This window comes from Carcharodon carcharias, chromosome 19 (genome assembly GCF_017639515.1).
Source record: "Carcharodon carcharias isolate sCarCar2 chromosome 19, sCarCar2.pri, whole genome shotgun sequence".
Taxonomy (NCBI): Eukaryota; Metazoa; Chordata; class Chondrichthyes; order Lamniformes; family Lamnidae; genus Carcharodon; species Carcharodon carcharias.
In genome coordinates this window covers 16194689-16220589 of record NC_054485.1, presented here as the reverse complement: position 1 = coordinate 16220589, position 25901 = coordinate 16194689, and the positions used below count along the sequence as shown (strand labels likewise).

Below are 25901 nucleotides of genomic sequence, written 5' to 3'. Positions count from 1 at the left end.
CATGATTTGAGTATGAAAACATGGTCAAACTTCTAAAAAAAAGTAACAGGAATACATTAAAACTAATTAATGGTTAGTAGCAGTCATAAGGTTCAAGGCTGGAAGAATTTTTGTACAAGATACATTCGCCCAAAATCAAACAAATTTAGAGCAGTGGTCCATTACTTACAGTCCTAGTTCCCTGAAATACAAAGTAATTAAATACATAAATAGAAGGAAATTCTAAATTGACAAAATACACATTAAATTAGGCCATATTGTGTTTTAGACACATCATACCACATTTACTTCTGACCTTGCACTATTGTTCTTTCTCCTGCCACTCACAATGGACTGCTGCCACATCCTTGCCCAGGGCACAAGATCCTTCCTTCCCAGTATCAGAAATAGCTGGGAAGGTCCCAAGTGGAATATCAAGAGACTCGAAAACCACTGCCTCTTCTTGGAGACACACAAGTTGTGGGTTCCAAATATTCAACAACTGTGCTTTAGTTTTTGTACTTATTCCACAGACAATAGAATCCTGTTAAACTTTAATCTTCCTCAAGCATGTGACAGCTTTCATGTGGCAGAAAACAGTACTTCAGATCAAAATTCTAATGAACGTGTTCGTTTTTGGTTAATAACTAGAAGCCTATAACTTTACATACTGGGTACTGTTGAGATGGTGATCCTTTGGTCTCGTACAATTTGAATTGTGGTCCTGCCAGATTTTTGTAGGGTCCAGGACCCAGGACCATTGGATTCATCCAGCCCTGAAGGTCTATAAAAAAAATTGTGGGAAGAGAGACAGCAAAAGAATTCAAAATGCTTTTCCAAAGATGGTTGAGTTGACTGCTATTAAACATTATTTAACAACAGCAAAAACGCAAGGGCAAAAGTTATTTTTACCATATGTGAAAGTTTACTTTTAATTCTTTTGAAAGCTATTTTGCCCCCAAAAATTCACTTCCAAATTAAACAGCATTAAAAGGCACTGCTGCCACATTTCATGTAAAAAAAAAATACAATATGTTGTTAACCAGCTACTTCACAGAATATTGGTAGGAGCCAACTATAAATGGGCATTTCAAGTCTGAAAATGAATACTTGCAGAAAAAATTTGTACAAAAAATGCTGCATCAGTTCCAAATAACTGCTTGCAGTTTCACTTCATATTACAAAAGTGCTCAGACATATAAATGGCATTGACTTTAAAGCTAATATTGAGTACAATTAAACCAGATAATGTTTATAGCATTGCACATACTCTTAAATTCTTATAAAGCAGCCACATTTTGGAACCAGAATGGGGAGGCAGAGAAGAAACTACAATTCTGCAGGTACATACTGGTGCACATTATATATATACACAAGTAACACATTTCAGATGTGGAAAAGGTGGAACCAAAATATACATTCAATAGTTTAAACACCTCTCCCGCACGCACACAAACTTTAAGAGTATGGTTTCTAGCTAGTGCTACTTGGAGCAGGTTGCCTTTTATTTTCACATAGAACATTAAAAGCACTATTAAATATCACAAACAAACTCCACAGGACAGCAAAACCTTGCAGGACAAAAAAAAGTTAAAATTCCAATAACAGTAGTTGCCAGGGTAAAAATTCCAACACAGGAAAGCTAGACAACCAATATTTTATTAAGACTAAATCAGGAGAAAACATTTTTTGCAGATAACAAAAAAAAAGAAATACAAACTCAGTGCAAATTTGAACAGTTTTACCAGAGTAGGCATAACCCTTGAATATATGCAGCACACCTACAGTAAATACTCAGGTACCAAGGTTAACTGTAAACACATTTCCAATTCATATAAGAGGGTTGAATTTCTTCCATATAGGCAGTTATTTCTAAAGAATGATTCCAGCTGCAAGAACTACTACTACCCTAACCACGAACCTTAAACTACAAACACTGAAGGAGCAATTAGTCAATAAAAGGCTTTCTTGCTAGTTAAAAAACTTACTTCAATAAAATATTTCAAATATAAATTATTGTTTACAAGCCCTCACTACTGTCCTAAACTTAAATGCAACTAACCAATTTGGAACCAGCCATTATAAAATGCTCCTAGTTATTTGATTTATATTGTTAAGAAAAAAATTGATCTAGGTTGTTTGAAGCATTTATTAGATAAATGATTAATAAGGAAATGTGGACATTTTAGTAGCTTCATAATTTTGAGCTCCCCTTATTAAAAAAAACCCCAAAATCTCAGCAACTAATCCTACCTTACACAAATATATATACTTTTAATATGATTAACTTTTTTTGCGAAGTCACAGATGGAGGATGGATTTATATAAAATTGTGTACTATATTCAGTGCAAGCAAAACAGATTTTCATTTTCCTGACTTCTCATTATTTACTGCTTGCATTGTATCATTCAGGAATGTAAAGAATTTTGTTTTTAAATTTGTAGTGTTCTTTATTGCTAACTGGAATAAAACAGTTTTGGTGTTACAGTTGGTCATTTCATGCTCCCGATCCATTTAATCAAGTACTTCCTGCTCTCGAAAGTCACGGTTTTAATACTGATCAAAGTAAATGCCATTTTGGCTACAAAACTAAACTAACCTCTGTCTGCGGTCACAACCCTTTGGTAAGGATGGACACGCGAATCATGCCTCCGAACTTTAGTTGCCATCGCACCTAGTTAAATTGCAACAAGTCCAAAAAAGAGTTAGAATATTTTTCTTAAAAAAAAGGAACTCAAAAATTGGTGAAGTAGTACACATTTCAATAATAACAGCACAATGACTTGAAAAGTTATGCAAAAGAAAATTTAGGTAGTCTTGCCAGACAACAATGCTTTACTAACTGCTTATCTCTTAGTACTGTGCGCTGGGGCTGTAAAAGGGTCTCATTTCAATGGATATTGCAAATAGGAGCTACATATCAGGCAAGTGTTTACAGTCTCATGTACATCTGATCAATCTGGCCAAAAGCAGTACAACTCATTAAGCATTTAGGGATAGAAGTTGCTTGCTGTCAAAATGCAAACACCCCAAAGATGGTCTGCATTATTTGTTGCATCATCTTTTTATCCAAATAAATTACTCAAATGCAGCCTCATTTTCATTGTTAGCCATTTGGACTATTCCAGCATGTAAAAGCTGACTGAAAAATCTGCAAGAGTGCATTTTATCCACTTTTAGTTGCAATTGTTTATGGACAGTTTTATAATGTCACCTACTCTAGAATCAATAATTTCCTAACTATCCACACTTGAGCGCTGAACTTTTCCTTCAATTCAATTTTTTCTAAAATTCAAAATCCTAAAACTGGACAAGTTGATTGGGCTATTATAAACTGTGATTAAAAATGCACCCTGTAGTCAAATGAAATAATTAAAGAATTTGTTTCAATAGCATCAAGGAAAGTCCTTACCAAACCCCAGAGGACAAAGGAAGAAAAAAAATTTATATTCAGACAATAGCTTTGCTCCTTTATAGCATTGTAATATGTAAGCTCACTAAAATGCCTGTTATTCTGGTATGAATGATCCACATATAACAGATAAATATAGCCAGTATTTAATTAGGAAAGATTCTGCATGACTTGAAAGGGTAATCCTTCTAAACATAGGTCTTTACCAATTTCAACAATGTAGAATGAACTCTCTATCCTTTGGGAAACCTATAGATTAAGGTGGGCCTTGTTACAAGTTTTGTGATGTTAGGTAAACAGCACCACACAAATAAGTTATCTACTTAATTATATTCTTGTGCTATGTTGTTAATTAAGTTAGCACCAGTAAATGTTCAAGAAAAACTATGGGCATCAGTTTACACATATAACTTAGTGCAGAAGAGAGATCTGGAACCACAGTAAAAACCCATCAGCATTCATTGATAAGCAGTTAGTAAAAATAAAGAGTACAAAAATAAATGAGCCTTGCACCAAGCAGAGATTGAAACACTGCAGATTTGGATCATGAGTGCCAGTTTGGCAAGTGTCAGTGTGTTACAAGGGTTGATCAGTGGTTAGTGTGCATGTGTGCTACAAAGATCAGATTTCAATACCTCTTGCTCCATCACAGATAATGAAAGAAACATACTTGACTAACTTAAACAACACTTGCTGTTTTATGGTACCAACAGGAAAGTAGGTCAGGATCAGGATTTCCAGATTTTGCAGCGGAATTTTCTTCAAGACATTAATTAAAGCAGTTTTTTAAAGCTTCACCCAATCTGGATCCAATTCACAGGCACAAAGACAAGAGGTTCCATTGTAATGATTAACCCTTAAAGCCCTAGCCACAGCATTTGTTTACAAATGATAATTTCTCTTCAGTTAGCAGGTTATGGGTTAATTTATCAATGCTTACAGATTAATGCTCTTACTGAGATCAAAGCACCAATCCACTACTTCAGAGAAAAAAGGTTTTGCTAGATCAAAAAATCTTGGGACCATCTAGGATTCCAATATTCATTTTCACCTGACCTTCAAATCACAGAAGCTGCATCTTTTTAAAATAGGTAATGCCTTATTCACATGATGGGTCAAACAAAGAACAATCTAGATGCAGTTCAGAATTCCTTCTAAACTGACTCATTATATCTTAAACCAAACATAAAATCCTCGTCTTTGCCCATTTATTCCCGAATTATCAGCACTTTTACATGGTGGATCACGATCCACTGGAAAATTAGACAGAAATTGTGCACACTTAAAGGCATTGAGATATAAAATAGAGACTTTTGCTATTTCAAATTGGGTTGGATTTAAACCCAGACAACAGACAAGAACAAACAGTGTTCTAATCCATTGCATCACCCAGTTCCTGATATATTTCTTGCAATTTTCCATTCTGATGTAGATTAAAAAAAAATCTAAATTATTTATCACTCTTGAAATCTAATATTCTTTGTGGGAAAGCTGATAACAAACCCCTTTAATTCTGGTACTTTTTGATTTATCACCGTACATATCATCTCCTTGCTGCTCCAAGTAGTCTGATAGGGTATGTGATATGGCATTCTTCCAATCAGGTCTTCAGTGTATCCACTTTTCAACATCGCTACAAGGGAACACTTGTCTCAAAAAAAAAGTGCTTTAGGTACTTTAAACCACTGACCGTGTCCTTAAGTCTTAGGATATATTGTATGATGTGGTAAAGCCTGCCAAATACTGAACACCCTGTACCCAAAATAAGCATGGCTATACTGCTCGTGTTTCAATGTGCTTGGTCAGGCTCTTCACTTCTTCTGAGGAAGTTATTTTTCCTGAGGATTCAGACACATGTCCCATGCATTCTTAGCCTTTTGTTGGAAAAGTCATACCTAAGAACAAACAATCAGCAAGATAAGACAGTTAAGCATTTTAATTTGGAAGAACTCCAAAATTGACATTGCACAACATATCCATTGGTTTGTCTTAAAGATCATACAAGGAACAGTTATGAATTTTCTATTGTGATTAAGCATTTTACCCCCTTGCAAACCCCTCTACCTATGTTCAAACAGTCTGGCTGTACTCTTGATGTTTTGTTAATCTAGGAGAGCCGGGCAATTTTTAATTATTCATTCATGGGATTAGGGCACCACTGGCTAGGTCAGCATTTACTGTCCATCCCCAATTGTCCTTGAGATGGTGGTGGTGAGGCTGCCGCCTTGAACTGCTGCAGTCCAGGCGTTGTAGGAACACTACTTGGTGCTACTAGGGAGGGAATTCCAGGATTTGACCAAACGACAGTGAAGGAATGGTGATGTAGTTCAAAGTCAGGATAGTGTGTGACTTGAGGGAAACTTGCAGGTGGTGTTATTCACATGCATCTGCCACCTTGTCCTTCTAGGTGGTACAGGTTGCGGATTTGGAAGGTGTTGTTGAAGGACCACCTGGAATCTGAGTGGCAGGGCAGGTTTGAGAAACTAACTGACCTACTCCTGTCCTTATGAAGTTGGGTGGGGGGATAATTTAACACTGAAATTTATCTAACTTGTTATTGCAAACTAAAGTTAGATCAGAATTTTAAAATTGTGTTCTCATTTTACTATGCAACAGGATGCACATAGCTAGAAAATGTGCAAGATAAGAATGTCTTTAATAATAGTAGCTGTAATGGCAAACACCTATTTTCTCACCAAGGTTTTCAAATATCCAAATTCACAACATGAGCAAATAAAATGTTTTCATACTGAGTTGGTATTATGGGTATGATAGCATAGTGGGTTATGTCACCGGACTAACAATCTAGAGGTTTAATAATCTGGAGAGAAGAGTTTAAATCCCACCACTGCAGTTGGGAAATTCAACTGAAATTAAATAAAATCTAGAATTAAAGCTATCAGTAAGGGTGACCATGAAACTACAGGATTTCAATTAAAGCCCATCTGGTTCACTGATGTCCTTTAAGAAAGGAAATCTGTTGTTCTTAGCCGGTCTGGCCAATGTGTGAATTCAGAACCACAGTAACGTGGTTGACTTTTGGCTGCCCTCTGAAATAGCCTGGGAAGCCTCTCAGTTGTATAGGAAGTGGCAGGAAATGCTGGCCTTGCCAATGATGCCCACATCCCATGAATAAACAAAAATGAAATTTCAAAAGTTGCATATTTTTCTTCGCTCCATCAATATTTTCAGGACTATAGCCTGCAATCATTTCCCCAATTTCATAGTCAAGACCGTCATTTTCACACCTACATGCTGCAAACCATTAAAATCCTATCTCAATTTTCTTTTTAAATTTCACGTCACTATTATAGCCCAAATGAACTAATTTTTACAGGGCAATTTGTCCAAGCACAGAAAAATAACTAATATTTTATAGTATGCATATTCAGATATTTTTTAAAGAAGCTTTTATTAAAAAAGAAAAGGACACTGTTCAATGAAGCATATCATTAATTGGCTTCCTCTTCCAGTGTGGCGCCCACCACTGTGAATAACTCGTATCTATTACATTGCCTTGTAGCTAATGGGAAGTTCTCTCCAACATATTGGTTTTAAATTTGTTGCATTAATTTCTATTCATAATCTGGTTTCATCTTTATTCCACCCAACACAATGTGGAGTCAGAAGTGATTGATGAATAACCAATTAAAAGGTCAGTTAATTTTAACTGACAAGTAAAGCAATATGTTAAGAGAGTAGAACTACTACTAAGTGAGCTTTCGCTTGGCAGCCGACAGGCCCTCAACACTGACTTTTAGGATTTGGAGAACATGCCCTTTTGCCATAAAGCCAGGGCACTTATGAGTCTGGCGGTATTGGGAGGGGGACTGAGATTCCACCAGGGGGCTCTTTTGGAGTCCTTTAGTTTTCTCTTGGAATTCAATCTATCGATAGGATCATTAGCTTCTCCAGTGCACTTGGGTACTGACCGAAGGGGTGAGGGAGAAAGAGTGGAGCGCTGGAAACATGAATGCTGATCCATTGTGATACATAGCGTCTCACACTGGATATGGCTTTAGAGGAATTCAATTTGTTCCACTCCACCATGCCAAAAAAGAATTGTATATCTATATGGATGGCCAGTGACTGAAGCACGATCTCAACCCAACATACTTGGCGGTGACTCTAGAAGGACAGAGCCCTATGTAGGAACATCTGAAGAAAACAGCAAAGGTCAAAGCCAGAAACAACCTACTAATCAAATTTCCTGGATCTACATGGGGTACTGCTGGCACAACACTTTACTGCCGAGAATGATAGGGCAAGTGTTGAGGCCCAGAATACTGTGCACCTGTCTGGCAAAGGTCATCACACAAACACACATCTCGTTGACACTCAATTGAATGCAACAATGCACATCATAACTGGAACCCTCTGCTCAACGGCCTTCGTACAAACCGCTTATGCACTTGGAGAGACAAACAATGTTGCACATTACCGAGGAGTGCCTTCTACGGACTTAATTGTCAGGCTAATCACCTCAAGCTCAACAAATGAGGCTATCACTTGGCTTTGGCAATTTGCATTCACTAAATAAATGAAGTGGCATTAACCAGAGTGAAAGTGCTTAGATTCAAGATGATAGTTAAGTGACAATGGACAAATTCAGTGATTTTTTGATTCAATGCAAATAATTTTCATTTTGATCTGGCTACATGAACCTGCTTGCACAGTGTAAAAGGTACTGCAATCCTTAAAAAGGGGACAAACAGCTCTACAATTTTATAACTTAGAACAAAAATATTTAAGATCTAAGGCATATTAAATTATCTTAAAAATAAACATTAAGTTTCTCAATGCTAACACTTAATCTTGCTTTCTGATTTTGCTTACCTAGAACCCCACTTGGCTCCATTGGGTATTCCAGTAGAGATGCAGCAGGTGCCAGAGCATATGGGTACTCGTAGGGTGTTGTATAGATTATACCAGCTTCTGGCGAAGATGGTACTAAGGCAGTCGGATGAGGGGTTCCATTAGGCATAACTGCAGTTGTCTGAATTGGCCTAATTATATTCATTATGGCAGGACCAGCTGGCGTAGAGGCACGCAAGGCAGCTGGTGGAAGCATGGGTGCAGCTGGTCCAGTTATCAGTCGTGGACCCTGTGACGTTGCTGCAAGAGAAAAGGCAAGGGTAGCTGCAGTAAGCAACAGGGATTGAGAGGAGGGGAAAAAGGATGGTGAGCAGGAAACAGGAGGGAAAGAATTAAAGAAAAAGTATGATAGGGAAGGAAAACAGGAAATTAGTCCATGCAATGATCACATGTACCCACACAAGCAGCCCCACTGCAAGCTGATTTCCCATTACCAATATTCATCAAGCAAAATTTTAAGGAAACAGACAGTGCAAACTAAAGTGATATAGACAGCAAATTTCACCACAGAGTAAACATAAATCTGTAGTTTAAATAAGCCATATGATGAGCAACATTTAACATCAGTCATCCGAGATCAAGTGGAGTCATGTTATGTACCTAACCCCCTTGCTTTTCATTCCTAAAATAGCATCTGTTCAAAAACAATTCCTACACATTCTGAAATGGAGAATGAAAGCAATGTGTAACTTTCCTTCAGATTTTTCAATCAAAAGCATAAACGTGCATCACGGCTCAATACAACACTTCAATCTTAATTCTTAAAATGGATTTCTTTTGCTGAATCAATTCCCTTATTTTGAATTTCAAATGTTACGTTAGCCACAGATCTCAGATGAACTGTAAAATGAATAAACATAGCTACATGCCTCAATTATTCTCAGGTACAGACAGTGGCACTGGCATTTCTATATTTGACAAGTATTGAATTCTTATTTTCAGCTGCATTCAAATGAGTGCAAAATTTGTACAAAATTTCACCAAAAATGCTGTTATGTTGCGTACATGCAAGGTGATGCCACTTGTTTATAGCCAAGTTTCTCAACAGAAATTCAGTATATCATAAGAACAATGCTGAAATATAATCAGAAAATGCTGGAAATACTCAGGTCAGGTAGCATCTGCAGAGAGAGAAACAGGGTTAAAACCATTTCAGGTCAATGACCGGCCTTTATTTATCTCTCCATTTGATTATTTTCAACATTTTCTGCTTTTATTTCAGATTTACAGCATCTGCAGTATTTGGCTTTGGTATAAGATAGTATAACCAGTGAACCTGTATGACAAATACTGCTGCCACATATCACCAGTGTAGGCTGGGGCAGATAGAACCAAGTAATAAAACTAATTCCCATCACTTAAATACAAGTTAGAATTAATTCTGTAATCATCCCTAAAAGTGGCAATCACAACCTAGAATATTCGAAAATATAGTCTATAAGTGTCAGCCAAATGTTTGTATGGTCCAAAAAATGTATCAACTGGCATCACCTCATCCATGTATTCAGTATGCATAGCTACATACTTTTGCACAATCATGCAAGTGAATATTTTGAAAAAAAACCCATGAATTTGTTGCTCAGAAAACTGATTATTTAAGGCAAGAAAAGGTAACATTCTAGAAGTGGGTAAAAAATGAATTCAGACAATACTCCACTCACAAAAGCAAATTCTAATCTATCCCTTCACGGTTCAAAGATTAAACTGAAAACAAAGCTGATTAAAATAAATTAAACATTTAGGGTGCCGACAAAAACTGGTTTCTCCTAATTAAGTTAAGCAACATCTATCAAATGCATGCTAAAGTTCAAAATCCTTAATAGTCTAAATCATGCAGTGATCATTTCCTCTGGTTCTTAACTAGAAAGTTTCAGAATTTATGGAGTCATGCAATTTTAGACAAACCAGTCTGTTGCCATCCTATAATTAAATATTTTTATATATCAACAACTTGCTTTACAAATCAGCATTCTTATTTAAACTACATGAAAGTTTTAAGATGCCAAGTTCAGATTTAATCTTTTTCATTAGAAAACCGTCAGCAATAGGTTAAAGAATAGCTTCTAAGTTTAAAATGGATGCACTATTTATATAGCTACAGAAGCTCTGTCATACCCACCACTCCCCACCTTTTCTCCTGAAAGCATTTAGTTTATGACTAGCTTCTCCATCACAAGTGGTTGAAAAAAAGTTACAAGTTTAAGACAGCTAGCAATGGTTCACAAACATTCCAAGTGCCTGAAATGCGAAGGTATTCCATTTTCCAGCACTACTTGCAGTGTGTCGACATTTACTCTGACAAGGTGATGTGGCCAAGTTGAGAGCAGTTGACACGTTACATGCACAGTAAAGGGCTCTCAAGGTACAGGTAGTTATCCCATCAGGACTTGAACCCAGATGTGAACTGCAGGGATTGTCTACTTAGTTCATTACTCTTACCCAAGAGGAAACCCTCTTTCCCATCAGTCTAGATTTGTATCCAGTCAATGACTCCAACCCACCCTCTTGAATGGAGAGGAAAAAAAACAGACCGTTCACGTGATGTGCTTCCGATCAGTTACACCGTGACTTAGCCTATCTATTTTCATCTCGATAACATTCCCTCCACACCACTCTTGCTTCAGCTCCCGAAATCCTCATCCATGCCTTTATTACAGTCTTCCGGACTTAATATTGAGCTCAACAATTTCAGATCATGAACTCTCTCCTCCATCCCCACCCTCTTTCCGAACCCCCTTTTTCCAATAATATCATTTTTTTACAACTATATTTTTTCCTTTTCCCTATTTTTAAATATGTTTCAATCTATAGTTTCATCTCCACCTTTTAGCCCATTTCGATCCCTTCCCCCCACCCCACCCTCACTAGGGCCATCTGCCACTAGCTTGCTTCCCTTAATGTCCCCATTAGCACATCCTTTAGATAATATCACCACCGTCAACACCCCTTTGTCCTTTTTGTCTATGACATCTTTGGTAGTCTCTTCTTGGCTTCCACTTATCACTGGCCCCCTATCGAGCTCTCCTGTCCCACCCCCTTCTACCAGCTTATATTTCATCTCATTTCTAGATGTCTTAGTTCTGACGAAGGGTCATACGGACGCAAAACGTCAACTGTATCCCTCTCCGCAGATTCTGTCAGGCCTGCTGAGTTTTTCCAGGTATTTTTGTTTTGTTCTAGATTTCCAGCATACGCAGTATTTTGCTTTTATCTTAGTTTCTAAAATTTTCATCCTGGTTTTCAAATCCCATCATCTGAGCCCTCCCTATCTTTGTAACCTCCTCTGGCCCTACAATCCTCCAAATCTGGCTCCTTGAGCATCTGATTTTAATCACCCATTTCAGTTGTGCGGACCTCAAGCTTTGGATTTCCTTCCCTAAACCTATTCACCTCTTTACCCCTGTCTCCTCCTCCAAGATGTTCCTTAGAACCTTTGGTCAAGCTTCTGGGCATCTGTTTTACTATCCCTGTTACAAAGCATTTTACTATAAAAGGTGCTAATATAAATGCAATTTCTTGATGTTGACAGATGAAAACACTAACTCTGCATTGTTTAGTATCCCAAGCTATTAAGTGCATTATATTAAATAAAAACAATTACACTCAAATAAAATGCAGTTCCCTTACGTGCTTTGATATTGGCATCTCTGTAGGTACCATTAAGAATAGCTAATTCCATCAGTTGCATCTTCTTCAAATTGTCTTCACCCTCTGCCTGCAATAAGAACAACCATTGTTAATTATACAAATGGAGTCAGTTAATTATACAAATGAGTCATTCTTGGTGCAGTTTCTAATCAAGTAACATAACAATCATGGATTTGATGGTAATGTGTGTTAGTGATTGGCAAGAAACAGCATCAGAAATCTCGTCTTATTCTAAACTAGGATCTTGGAACTCAACTGTATCCAGGGTTGGTTGCAAAAAGTTGGTCACCAAAATGAATTCAGCAGTACTATAAGGCAGCGGGAGGGGAACACACATTTCAAGGGACAAATTTTCAACAATATTTCCTACTTCCAGTTAAGAGGCTCAAAAGAATCCAGATGGAGTGGAGGAAGAAGAGAGAAAGTTACGCAAAAATGCAAAAAGCAGCTGATCTGTGAATGTAAAATTAAACTACATCAGGAAATTTCACTTATTTTGCAGAAACCAATGCAAAGCCCTCAATAGTTACATTACAAAGAACACTGGGAGGGTGCGAAATTAAGTAGGAAGGACAAAAGTCAACATGGGTCAGACCCTGGGCAGCAAAACCTATATACACACTTGCATTTTTATATTAGATTTGCCCTTTTATATTAGATTTGCCCATCACCTGTAGGAGTAAATGACTTTTTTTTGTTTAAAAAAAAGGCTCTAAGTTTCTGTGAATACTTCCAAATGTTTGCAATTCTTAAGAAATGTTTGCTTTTCTCTTCCACTGTTGCCTTCGCCAATCTTCTTCCTTCAGAGGCAGCAAGAGTGAAATGTTAACTGCTCCCATTGGGGAAAGTGGTTTTTAAAAATGCTTTGTACGGTCCTTGAAAATTTCTATAGTCAGTAGAAAAAAAAACAAGTGAAACCACACTGCACTGGGGAGCAGGTGGTGCTAGCTCTTTAGAGATAGAGGAACACAGGTAGCAGTTAGATTGGTCTTCCAGAGAGGGCAAACAGGTGAAGTGAAACAAGACGTAAATGCAATTACAAGTTCAGGACTCGAGCTTGAATTTATTTACTTTCCAGTGGCCTGAACTGAAAGTGTTTGGTTAACGCTTCAGGAAGAAAAATGTACAAACTAAGACTTGAATGCTTCCCTAAGCCCCTTTCTGTATGATCTGCTCCCAGAAGATAACCAAAAGCTGACAAGTAACCATCTGACTTTGAGTACTATTAGACCATCACCCCAATGTTCGATTGCAGCTGTGAAAAAGACAAAATGCTGATGGTCAGGGGAGGGAAATTATACTTCATTAGCCCACTGCATTGTTAAGTAGTTAGGTTTGTTGATTTTATACAAGTAATGTTAAAGTTTATAATGTTGATTGAATTATAACTTGTAGACAGTAACTTGGAAATAGGGAAAATCCAACAGCCAAAAGTTGGAGCTTGTCACCTGTCCTACAAAAACACAGGAATTAGGAGCACAAGTGGCCATTTGGCCCCTCAAGCCTGTTCCGCCATGATCACGACTGATATGATTGTGGCCTCAACTCCAACTACCTATCTGCCCCTATAACCCCCGACTCCCTTGTCGATCAAAAACCTAACTACCTCAGACTTGAGTTTAATCCCAAGGGCCCAAATTCTCCTTTCCATTCTCTGATGCATTCAGGAGATCCATCAGCTTAAAATAAAATCAGGTTTGCCTGCACGTCACAGATGATCTCACATATGCAGCTTGTTCTTATCCAGGCTATGGTGGCAGTCAGAGATGAATTACTGCTGCTTCTGCCTGGAGACAAGGCTGGCTAATCTTCGAAAGAAAGTCCACGGTTCAGATGCTGTGCATAGACAAGTGGCAATGCTTTACAATACCTGATAAATTTGCAGGTTGTAAAGTTAAATAGGCTCCAGGGGAAATAGATGCCATTCAGCCTCTATACTGCGTTTTTGCTAACTTGTGGCAGCTGTGCTGTAAACTGCAAGTGATGGACAGATTTTCTACAAAGCAAGCACTCACCTCTACCCACCCTCCTCCCCTCCAAAAAGGAAAAGTAATTGGCAAACTTACTAGAACTAAATCAATAGCCAGTGCATTTCAGCCCCCTCATTTTAGAAGATATTAACAAGAAGGATGTTGTTGGTGCTTGGTTTCATCAATATTTTGTTCCGGATTATGCAATCCATTCACAAAATGCATCCTTGGTTCAAAAGGACTACATAAGCATACATGCACTTATATGCAGATCCTAGCTTTACAATATATATATTATATAGAATTGTGGAAACTACAGTCAACATTTGCAATGTGCATTTTTCTCATGCACATTCAACACAATTAACACTATCCAATCCTCAAATAGAGCAGATTAAGACAACAGATGGGTAAGATATAACAGCTGTTCCAACCAAAACATCTGGTGTCTTCTCCCATAAAGACACACTAAGCCTGCCTTAAATACTCCAAGTCATTGTTGAACATTCACAGGATGTGTGGCAGTGAAGTCAGCCACATCATCCAAATGGTACAGGGCAGTTTTACTTGCTGGTTCAACCAATGAGAGCAAAATTAAAAATTCTCAAGAGCTCATGGGAAAAGTAACATGATCAGTGAGTACCCAGGACACTTAAATTGTGTTGAGCCCACAATTATACATTCGTATAAGACATCGTATTAGTAATGCAGAACAGGTTTCTAAATGGACAAGCTATTAAGATTTACACAACACCGGGTTAGAGAGATTAGAAGGCTCCAAGTCTGCTTAACTGATGTCAGGTAAGGCCACTAAAGGAAGATACAATTCAGAAAGCCATAGAAATGACAGTACTGATGGAGGCCATTCTAGCCTTCATCAGGCCTCTTTGCTAGAGCTTGCCAGTTAATCCCACTGCCTTCGTCTTTCTCCCTAGGCCTGTGTATTTAACCAATTCCATTTTAAATGTCACTACTGAATCTATTTCCACTATCCTTTCAGACAGTGCATGCCAAACCACAGCTTATTCTGTTAAAACAAACTTCATGTTGCCTCTAATTTTTTTGCCATTTACCTTAAATGTATCCTCTAATTACCAATCCTTCTGCCACACGAAACAGTTTTCTCATTTACTATACTAAAATAGTCCACAATTTGGAGCACCTCTAGCAAATATTCTCTTATCCTTTTCTGTTCTAAAGAAAAAAATCTCCAGGCTCTCCATATAACTGAAGTCCCTCATCCCTGGCAGCAAACCCACAAGCCTGGGGCCCAAGTTTTAAATCTTACAATTTGTCTAAGTCCAAGTAGCTAAGCCATAAAGACTATAAAGATCAGATCATTAGCTGGTCAGATTGCTACAATATGCATTACAGCAACATACCAAGGTTCCTTTGACAGCACCTACCAACCCACAACCAGCACAACCTAGGAGGAAGGCAGCATGTGTATGGAACCACCACCAATTTCCTCTCCAACTCACACACCATCCTCACTTGGAACTATATTGCCCCTCCTTCACTGTCGCTAGGTCAAAGTCCTTGAACTCCTTCCCTAACACTGTAGGCTATACAACATGGCCTGCAGTGGCTCAAAAGGCAGCTTACCAGAACCTTCAAGGGCAATGAATGCTGTCTTGTATCAACGCTCACATCCCATGGACACAAACAACTAATTCCGCGAACATCAGCACAGATTTGCAAATACCTAACCAGAAGATCTCCCCTCGCCACTACTTCCAAAATGTGTATATCATATCCCATGAGGCATAGAAAGAAAAATTTGAAAATTCCATTACCCCTCTAACCCCATTTCTGTTCTGCCTCATGCAGAATGTGGAAGTCTCAATGTAGTACTAAAATATTTGGACTAATAAAGCAAATTAATGTATTTCTACTCTCTTGTTTTCAGTTAAGGATGCAAAAAGCATCATTTATTACAAAGCCAACATTTAAGTGCACTGCAAATTGTTTATGCAACAATGGGAGCATTTCTGCATACTGGCTGAAATAAATATCTAAAATTACACTGCCCATTACAATTCATGGATCATTTACACATCTTAACCTCAATTATTCAATTAGGACAATTTTTCATGGCATTCTGAAGCTAGGTGTTCAAACAGGTTATTTCGTTGACTGTTAGGTTGTGGTAGCAGACCTCTACCCTAATTGACCATAAGTCTGTTATTTTAGAACTTTAGTGCAATGAGTCAGATTAGGTTAACAAGGTAAAGAGAAAAATTTTAGGTTAAAAGCCTGTGTCAATTATTGTGAGACATTTACACCAGACATACACAAGGATCAGGTCTACAGTAGTTCTGTAAAAGCTTACAAATGTAGTTTGCTTGTGATACAGACATTCAAAGCAATTTACATCCAAAACTACCACCACCATCGACATGTGCTAAACTTACTTCCTTCTCCCCTCCTTTCAGTGACCAGTACAAACTTGAACTGGCACACTAAGCAAGAGTGACCACTTCCATTTATCCCTCCTGAAAACACAACTCTCACTGGTACCAGCTTCGAGAGAGTTTATGAACGGAGGCCTGTTTGGGGGAGGAGGAAAAGAGGTGGAGAAAAATCAAGAGGGAGAGGAAGTAAAGGAGGAAGAGTAGAAGAGGAGCTGGGAAAGAGGAGAGATGGGAAACAGATAGAGTAAGAGATGAAGCAGCCTAATTATAATCTCACCTTGCAAACAGGCAAAACTGCGGCACAACATATTCCTTTTCTCAAATATACTGAGGTGGACGTATGGGCAATTACTGCCGTCTGTTAAAATTGACTAAGTGCACAACATGTGACCAAGGCAACGGCCTTCTAGGCACACTGTTCACTTACTGAATCAAGTGGTTGAGAGTATACTACTGCAGGTGCAACAACTTGCATTTATTTCGCTCATGTAACATAGTAAAACATCCTAAGGCACTTCAAAGGAACATTCAGACAAAATTTGACATCAAGCCTCAATGAAATATTAAGTTTAATCAGGGAGGCAGCTTTTAAAGGTGCATCTTAAAGGAGAAAGAAGCATAGGTTTAGGTGAAGTCAATTTTTATCTTGGGCTCATTTCAAATGAGGATACAAAATTAACATAAAATCCAAATAATTGTAATACTAAGGGAGGGCCAAATCTTCCAGTCTCCAAATCGTCAGACACCTGACATGTCCAAAGATGCGTGTCAGAACCCTGTGAAAGTCCTGATACACAAACCCAAATGAGAACTGCCCAGGAAATTTCAACTTCTGTTAGACAATTCTCCTGCTTCCCAGGATCTTCCATGAATGTCTCCAACTCAAAGGTAAAGAGTCAGAAACTTCAGACAATCTGGATAATTGCAAAACTGACCCACCCTGATCAGGTCTACAGTATTTCTGTAAAAGATTACAAATTTAGTTTGCTTGTGTTACAGACACATTCAAAGCAATTTACAACCAAAACTACCACCACCATCCACATGTGCTAAACTTACTTCCTCCTCTCCACCTTTCAGTGACCAGCACAAACTTGAACTGGCACACTAGCACACTTAGCAAGAGTGACCACTTCCATTTATTCCTTATCTCCTGAAAACATTCCTTAACCCATATCTATCCCTTCAACCATTCACAAAAGCTCAAACTGGATCTTTAAACTTGCCATATAGTAGCTAATGCTGTAAAAAAAAAAAAAGGGGGGGCTTCTCCCGACTCCATTCCACGAGTTCCCCGATGGATCACTGCGCATTCCTGGGAAAGCTGGGCTCAGAAGACCCCAGGAGTGCACAGCAGCATTGAGTCAGGGAATTTATGAGCAGCAGCAGCCGCCACCAGACGATCGGTGCTGCTGCTCAAAAGATTGGGGCCATCGTTAATATCTCTAATCAGTTCAAGGTCAAAGGTGACAATGAGTTTTGAGCCTAAAATGACAGGCAGAGTCAATGGGAAGAAAGGCTGTTTTATATTTTATTAGTTTTGTTACAACCTCCCTCTGAACTGTGCATTAAGGTACAATTGCTTTGTAACTGGGGATTAAAGAACCACATTGTACTATTTATTTTTAGTTCTCCCAGGTACAAGTCTCAAAACCCCTCATCAAATCAGAATAGCTGCAAGTAATTCAGTCAGCACTCAATTTGATTCCAGCATTCTTCTGCAATATCTAGGTCAAACTGTAGATTAATTTTGCTACAACAATTAAGTTTCAAGGTAATCTGAACCAGTCTATTGGTAAATTCAGTACTGTGCATCTTGAAAATTAGTTTTTATTGCAAGAAAGCTCCTCCAGATCCAATTACGTGGCATAGTTCAATACTCCAGGTCTTAAGGTGATCAATCCTTCAATATGAGGAAGAACTAGTCAAACGCCAGAGATTTTTCCAGGCTATATACAATTTTGCATCTCTGGCATTCAACCAGTTTCTCTTCCCCTCTCCCCAAAACTGTCCATTCTTATTCAGAGTGCAGCTCTTCAGGCACAGTTTGGAGCAGGAATCAAGTCTGACTTTCAAGCTGTATGGGTCAACTGAAAAAAGATCAAGTATAATACTGGTTGGGAAATTAATATGAACTGTTCACTGAAAACTGGCTCCAATTTGAACAAAATGGAAACATGAACAAAATGATGCCAAACAGCTATTTTCCTGGTAGTTTTAAAAAAAACAGCAAAATTCTAAGAAACACCAACTCACTGAAGCCATGTCTGATGACTTCTCTGGGATTATTACATCAGTTTTAAGTAATGCTGTATGCAATTGTTACCAATTTAGAAATTGTATGTACAAATCTAATGACGAAAAAGTTCTTAATAGGCTGTCACTAAAAGCACATGCAAAGTTTCTAAACTTGAACTTTAGTAATTATATAAAGTATTATATAAAGGGATCATCTTCGGAAAAACTGCCTTGCAGATATTACAAATGTATTTAAATGTACTTATTATTAACCAGAAATGACATATATGAATTGGGAAAGGATTATTTAAGCAGTTACTTTTTAAAAAAATCAAAATTGCGTATTCTTAAAGCCTAAAAGACAATTGTGGAGAAATTCCACAAGTTAGAGATTTTTTTGATTCTGTTTCAGGAGAAAGCTTGATGCAAAATAACAAAAATGGATACACAGGGAGAATCAGGGCACCGAATTCAGATTTGAAACAGGGTTGCCCAGAATCAAATTGATTAGAATATGCCTTTATTTGAATTAATATTAAGGTAGAACTCAATGCTCAGCCCAATATTAAAACCAAAACAAACTGGAGTTGTGTGTGAATAAAACAATTCTAATCTGAACACTAGTGAACTACTTTCATTCCAGGTTTGAAACAACTTACATATATTTATGTAATGCCTTTAATGTAACAAAGGCCCAAAAGCACTTCACAGGAGCATTATAAATATGGCACCATAATACATAAGGTGATAAAGATTAGATGACCAAAAGCTTGGCCAAAGAGGTAGGCCTTAAGGAGTGTCTTAAAGGAGGAAAGCAAGATAGAGAGACAAGGGTATAGGGAGAGTATTCTAGAGCTTGGGGCCGAGGCAACTGAAGGCACAGCCACAAATGGAGGTGCAATTAAAATCAAGGATACACCAGAATTAGTGTGCAGATATCTCAGAGGGTTGAGGGGCTGGAGGAGATTACACAGAGAGAGGGAGGGGCAAGGTCATGGAGAGATGTGAAAACAAGGTTTGGAAGTTTAAAAATCATGTTGTTTGGCCAGAAGCCAATGTAGGTCAAGAGCACAGGGATGACAGGGAACAGGCCTTGCTGTAAAAGACAGACACGGGCAAGAGTTTTGGATGACCTCAAGTTTGAAGGGTTGAATGTGGGAGGCCAACCAGGAGCACGTTGCAACAGCGAAATCTAGGAGGTAGCAAAGAATTAATTGAGGATTTTAGCAGATGAGCTGAGACAAGGGGGAAGCTGAGCCATGCTACAAATAGGTGGTCCAAGTGATGGCACAAAAATAATGAAACTCATTTCAGGAGAAAACATGACACCAAGGTTGTGGACAGATTGGCTTAGTCTCAGATTGTTGCCAGGGCAAGGGATGGAGTTGGTAGCTAAGGAACGAAATTTGGAATGGGGACTGAAAACAAAGGCTTCAATCGTCCTAATATTGAGCTGGAGGAAATTTCCACTCATCAATTACAGGATGTCGCATAAGCAGTATGATAATTTTAGCAACAGTGGCGGGGTCAAGAGAGGTGCGGTGAGGTGGAGCTGGGCATCAGTGCATGTGTGAAAACTAACGCTGTGCCTTTGCATGATGTCACCAAGGGGCAGCACATAGATGAGAAATGCAAATGCAGGTGACAACTAGTGCTGGGTATGATATACACAAATCTAAAAAAGGTAGGTACTGCATTCTAAACACACCTCAACATGGGTGCAACTTTTCCCCTTCACACTAAGGCTACTAACAATACTTTGGATAGAGTAGCCTGGCAAACATAACATGCAGTGCTTACCAGGCATATTCACCAGTGTTCTTGGTCTCTTTTTAGAATGGACGAATGCCCTCATTGGAGAGAATGAGAACTTCCTATTTGTGCATCGAGATTGAATGAAGGAAGCAATGAAATCACTAATTAAATCTGGTATGCATCTCACTACAATGATACATTTGATTGCCCCATTTAGCCTAACACAGTTGACAAGGATGGAGAATCAATTTTTTATGGTTAAAAAAAGTGGAGATCAATCTCCATCCTAGTTTCTTCAAAGTGCATAACTTTATTACTGCTTTTGGAATAGTTTATAAGAGGTGGGTCATCAAAGAAAGCTCAGGCTATCAATTCATCATTGGGTTTTGAAAGGTGATTTCCTTTGGCTGTCATTTATAGAGCTTTGGAAAATTACAACTAAAAACATCAACAGATTTAAAATTTGTATCTTTTAGCTTCTGTCCACTAATGTTTAAGCATTGTGCAAAATGGCTTAGTGATAATTTTATTTGCAATAGTACACGTTGCATCATCAGACTTTAAAACATGAAACTCAAATTATGGACTTTAGTAGCTGCTTGAACAATCTGAGGCCAAGGATAAAAAGGTTGCAAGCCTTTTGGAATCCAAAATTCAGCAGTCATTATCCAGCAGTGAAAAACTTCTGACATTACCCAAAGTCTGATCCTTGGTTGGAATTCAAACCAAATCTTCAGTCAATTTCCAAATCAACTTAGTAAAAAGATTAAGTGAGTTTCAATGCTTTGGTAAATTTATTCAATGTTTAGGTCAAACTCTGGGAACTCCCTATCGAATTGCACTCAGCACCTTCACCACATGGACTGCAGCACTTCAAGAAGGTGGCTCACTTCCACCTTAAAGGAGCAATAGGTGACGGGCAATAAATGCTGGTCTTGCCAATGATGACCAGATTCCCAAAACAAATTAAAAAAAGATTTATTCATCAAGGCTTCAAGTTTGATTCTTGGGCTTACTGTGAGTGCTATCTCGGCCAGTGCAACAACTGGGGCACAATTGGTTTGGTGCTTTAGAGATCGGGTGGAGTACAGCCAGTGCTGTCAGAAAGGCAGTTCCAGGATTGTTATCCATGATTAATATATGGCAAATATTTCCAAGTCAGGATAGTGTGCAACTTTGAGGGAAATTTGCAGGTGGTGGTGCTGCTTTAGGCGATAGAGGTCACAGGTTTTGAATGTGCCACTGAGTAAGCCTTGATGAGTTGCTGCAGTACTTCTACTATGTGGCACATACTGCACCAGAGTTCTGGCAGTGGAGGGGAGTGAACGGTTAAAGGTATGATTCTATGATTATGACTATGTTAGGCAGTTGGCTGACTAGTCTGTGGATCAGCACTCCCACTTTTGGTAAAATTCCCAGATGTTAGTGAAGATGGCTTTGTGGAGCGACAGGGCTGGGTGTGCCTTTGTCACGTCCAGGTGGTTGATATGAGGTGGTCCATCCGGTTCTCTCTTTAGACTTCCTCGTAGTGGTTTGGTACAACTGACTCGCTTGCTAGGCTGTTTCAGAGGGTAGCTAAGAGTCATCCACAGAACTGTTGGTCTGAAGTATTTTCTTCTGTAAAGAACATTAGTGAACCTGGTGTGCTTTACACAAATCCAGTACTTTCATTGTCACCATTAGTGACACTAATTTTTAAATATAGATCTATTTAATTAACTGAATTTAAATTCCCTAGCTGTTGTGGTGGGATTTAAACACATGTCCCTGCATCATTAGTCTAGGTTTCTGGTTACTAGTGCAGTTACATAACCACCATGTTACCTTTCCCTAATTACCAAAGTTTCTAATTAAGGTTAGTGCAAATTTCAACAAGGACCTGAGCTAATCAGTTAACTGACTAATGTTTAACATTCAATCAAACTTTCAATCACCTCTCAATTTCTTTCCTAAGTGTTTATTTTCTAAACATCTACTGATACAGCACCATAGCACATTCTTGCATTATAAATGCTTTATAAATTAGATACTTCATGGCGCTGGGCACTCAGGTGTAGGAAAAAACCAAAGTCAATCGGCACTTTTTACATCTGTCAGTGAGCATTTCAATCAATCTCTGCAAAGGATTCAACACCAAAAGTATCTCAAGTGTTACAATTGTAACTGTGCAGCAAGATATTTTCAATCCCATGAACATTCCCATAACCTAGGTGGAACTACAGTAAGTCCCCGTTTAACATTGTTTCGCTTTGACATTGGTAAGTTAATAGGGCCTGTAACCTCGTTCAGTCACAAGATCAGTTTTAACGTAATTGCCCGTGAGACCCGATTGGCACCAGTTGAGAGACCCCCCACCCCCCGAACCTCCGAGTTGCGGATCTCCCCCAACCATGGCCTCCTCCCCAGTCCCCGACCCACCCTCTGGCTGAATATCACATTCCCCGATTCACACTCTTGCTGCTTCCCTTTCCCGGCACTGCACTCCCGTTTGAAGATCTAGATCTGATCCAAAGCCGGAGCTCCAATATTGTGGAAGTGCGAGTCCTGATGGTGCATAAGTACCAAGCTGGGGTTGCTACAATCTCATGTTTTCTAGCATTTAAAAATAAAAACACGGGATTGTAGCAGCCCCAGGTCGGCACTCGCACTTCCACAACATTGAAGTTCCGGTTTCAGACCTGACCTGGGTCTTCTCTTTCCTGGAACTGTGTCCCAGTTTGAAATGGCAAAAGAGGCGAGTCAGGAATTGGGAGGTTTGGCCAAAGCATGGGGAGGAGGGGTGGAGGCTGCATCTCAGAAGGGGTCACGGAGGTCACAGCTCAGTGTTGAGGGGGGAGAAGATCTGCAGTGACCAGAGGATCAGGGTATGGGGGGTTTGGGAAGCAGGATCCGCGGCAAACTAAGTATAAAGTAAATTTTATTTTTATATTTTTAAACATTAACTTTAATAATTATTTCATTTATCAAGGTAGAAATTTAGCGAAATAGAATATTTCAATTTAAGAGGCAGAATGTTGTGTTTTTTTCTGATAAGCAATGTCCTATATGACCTAACTACAATTTTAAAATTGATTCCTATGAGAACCAATATTTCACTTAAAGTCGTGATTTTCAAGAATGCAACCACAACTTTAAGTATGGGTTTTCTGTACTAATATAATGCAAATTGATTTAGAATGGTGGGTAGTTTAAGGCTGTCAGTCCATTTCCAATAGGCTCTGGTTTGAAGCAACTGGAACTCTTGAGCTTGGGCTACTTAAATCAGGAGGTAGTAACTAATTGTGTGCAGCTTAAGAGGATTCCTTGTACCTGTAGCAGTTTTAATAATTATAAATTATTGCATGGGTATTTGTACACCAGTAAAAATCAATTAGAAATCGCAGCATTTCAAGTGTTAGCACAGCTAGTCATTTCCAAAGTTACTCTGCAGATTTCCAGAATAAATTTAGTGCATGAAGCTCAAAGTTCGTCTTTTCAAAGGTTAAAAAAAATGCCTTAAACACAGGGGTGTGGTGATGAAGCTAAGGCAGAGACATGAACTTTGCAGTCAATTAAATGCAAGCTCCCAAAATTATTTGAAAAATCATATTGCAACTGAAGTTAAATTGGAATTAAAAAAAAGTAATTTTTTTTTTTAAAAAACAGGTTTTCACAACACTATAGGATGAAGTCCATTAGCCGCCTGCTCAAGTATTTATATGTACTACACAGTCACATCCAGCAGAACCTGGGAGTTATCACAGCTACTGAAGCGTCCTAAAATCCTTAAATGTTTTGTTTAGCTTCAGTACCTGGTGGCCTTTGCTATTCCCAATGCTCACAGTGGAGCAGCAAGTCAATTGAGGCCAAGCACATTTCAACTCTAGCATTAGAAATGACAGCCACAAGACAGTTTTTTTTAAGCATATAAAGTTAAATACACTGAACAGGGACTATATTTTTAGACAAATAGTCAGGGACATTGTAAATGTGGGGCAGGGGGTTTGAAATTCTATAACCATTAATTTACATCAGTATTAATCTACTATCAGAATAGCATAACTCCCACATTACAGGGTTGCAAGTGTCAGTCCTCTTATAGAATTTAAAAAACAATTATTGAAGTCAACATAATGGATTAAAACCACAAGTTCAAAAGTCAAATGTGGGCTAAGTGGAAAACTGGCAACACAGTAATGTGTATTTGGCTAGTAAGCCAATGCTTTAATTAAATCAGACTTATTTTTGCTCATCTCATTTGGATGCTAATTGGCTGTCACGTTACAACAGTCATTACATTTCCAAAGTACTTCATTTGCTGGAAAATGCTTGGGATGCCCCTAGGTGGTGAATGGACATACAGAAATACAAGTCTTTCTTTTCATCCAGAAAATAAAGGAGAGAGAAAGGAGGAGGGTTGTATTGTGTAACTGCAATGTTACAGTAATGACTTGGTAAAAGTCATCTTAACAGACAGATGATTCTTTAATTCTATTCTATAATTCTCAGTCCTGCAGATCAGCAAATAATTGCACGTCAATATTTTGACTCATCGGTTACAAATAAACCAGGACTCAAAAGTATAATATAATAAAATTAGAATCTGTGTGTTTAAAGAATTATTAGTATTTTTAATCCCTTGTTTCCAGCTTACGTTGCAACTCTACTCAACTCTCAATGTTTTTCTACTCCCAGGTTAAAATTTATAAAATTTAAAAAAAATCATTGGAAAAATTACTTATCGTTTCATACAGTTTTAAATAATTGATGTTACCACATTAGTTTATCATCACAGTATTAATCATCCACTTTTTACTAGAGACTTTCCTCATTTTCAATAGCATCAATTCGATCTGTTTTACAGAATTACTGCCCTACTAGGATTAGCAAATTCATAGCACCCACGACTTAACTATATCTATTAAACAAAATTGCTCATGGTCAAAACTAGTTATTCAGCAATACGCAAAATTTACATGTCAGTTTATGTCACAACTTACCGAACATCTCACTGACCAAACACTGAAGCTAATTCAATTCTGTTATAATATGGAAAAACATTACTGATGCATGACAATGGTCTTATATTCAAAAGAATGTTTGTCACAAGAATGAAATACAGCAACCCACTGTACAATAAATTTATTTAGCACCACTAAACTTAAAAGGTAAAAAAAGCATGGATAGGAAAATAAGAACTTAGTTTTTGTTAAACAGAAGGGATGTCGAATGGCACATTGAGTTTGTGTACCATCATGGTGTGCCAGCTGGGTAGAATGTAAGGGTATGCCAATTCCAATGTTTGGAGACTTCAAGGATCAAACGGGGTATTGTTCAATTGGCAGAAAAAGGTGATTCCACATTAGGAACAAAATCAGATGAAGCAAATCTGTTCCCATCTCATGGATTTTGAAAAAATCTGCTTTGAATGAAAGTACAAATCGAAGTTTGTAAAAAAAAATAACCTGCAGGAGTGTGTTACCAGGCAGTTAAAAGGGCATCAGGCCAGAAATAGTAAATGACATATAGCAGGTGGTCCAATGTGCTTCAATTGAAACTTAAAAGTAAAAATGTTAGACATCCTGTCTTATGCGTTACCAAACAATGGTAAGCTTATTTTTAATAGAAGT

At 38.2% G+C, this 25901-nt stretch overlaps 1 protein-coding gene across 14 annotated transcripts in view; it reads right to left on the bottom strand.

Moving 5' to 3' along the window:
- qkia (QKI, KH domain containing, RNA binding a) overlaps positions 1 to 25901 on the bottom strand; it is a 104835-nt gene that overhangs the window by 2865 nt on the left and 76069 nt on the right. For 4 of the 14 annotated variants that reach the window (XM_041212944.1, XM_041212946.1, XM_041212948.1 and 1 more), the window contains exons 5-8: positions 11895 to 11982; positions 8229 to 8531; positions 2580 to 2654; positions 651 to 763 (exon numbers count right to left, since the gene is read on the bottom strand). In XM_041212944.1, coding sequence (XP_041068878.1) covers positions 651 to 763; positions 2580 to 2654; positions 8229 to 8531; positions 11895 to 11982 — 579 coding nt within the window. Of the gene's footprint in view, positions 1 to 169; positions 182 to 650; positions 764 to 1622; positions 5288 to 8228; positions 8532 to 11894; positions 11983 to 25901 lie in introns of those variants that run through there. The other 10 variants (XM_041212949.1, XM_041212950.1, XM_041212952.1 and 7 more) reach the window with 8 other exon arrangements.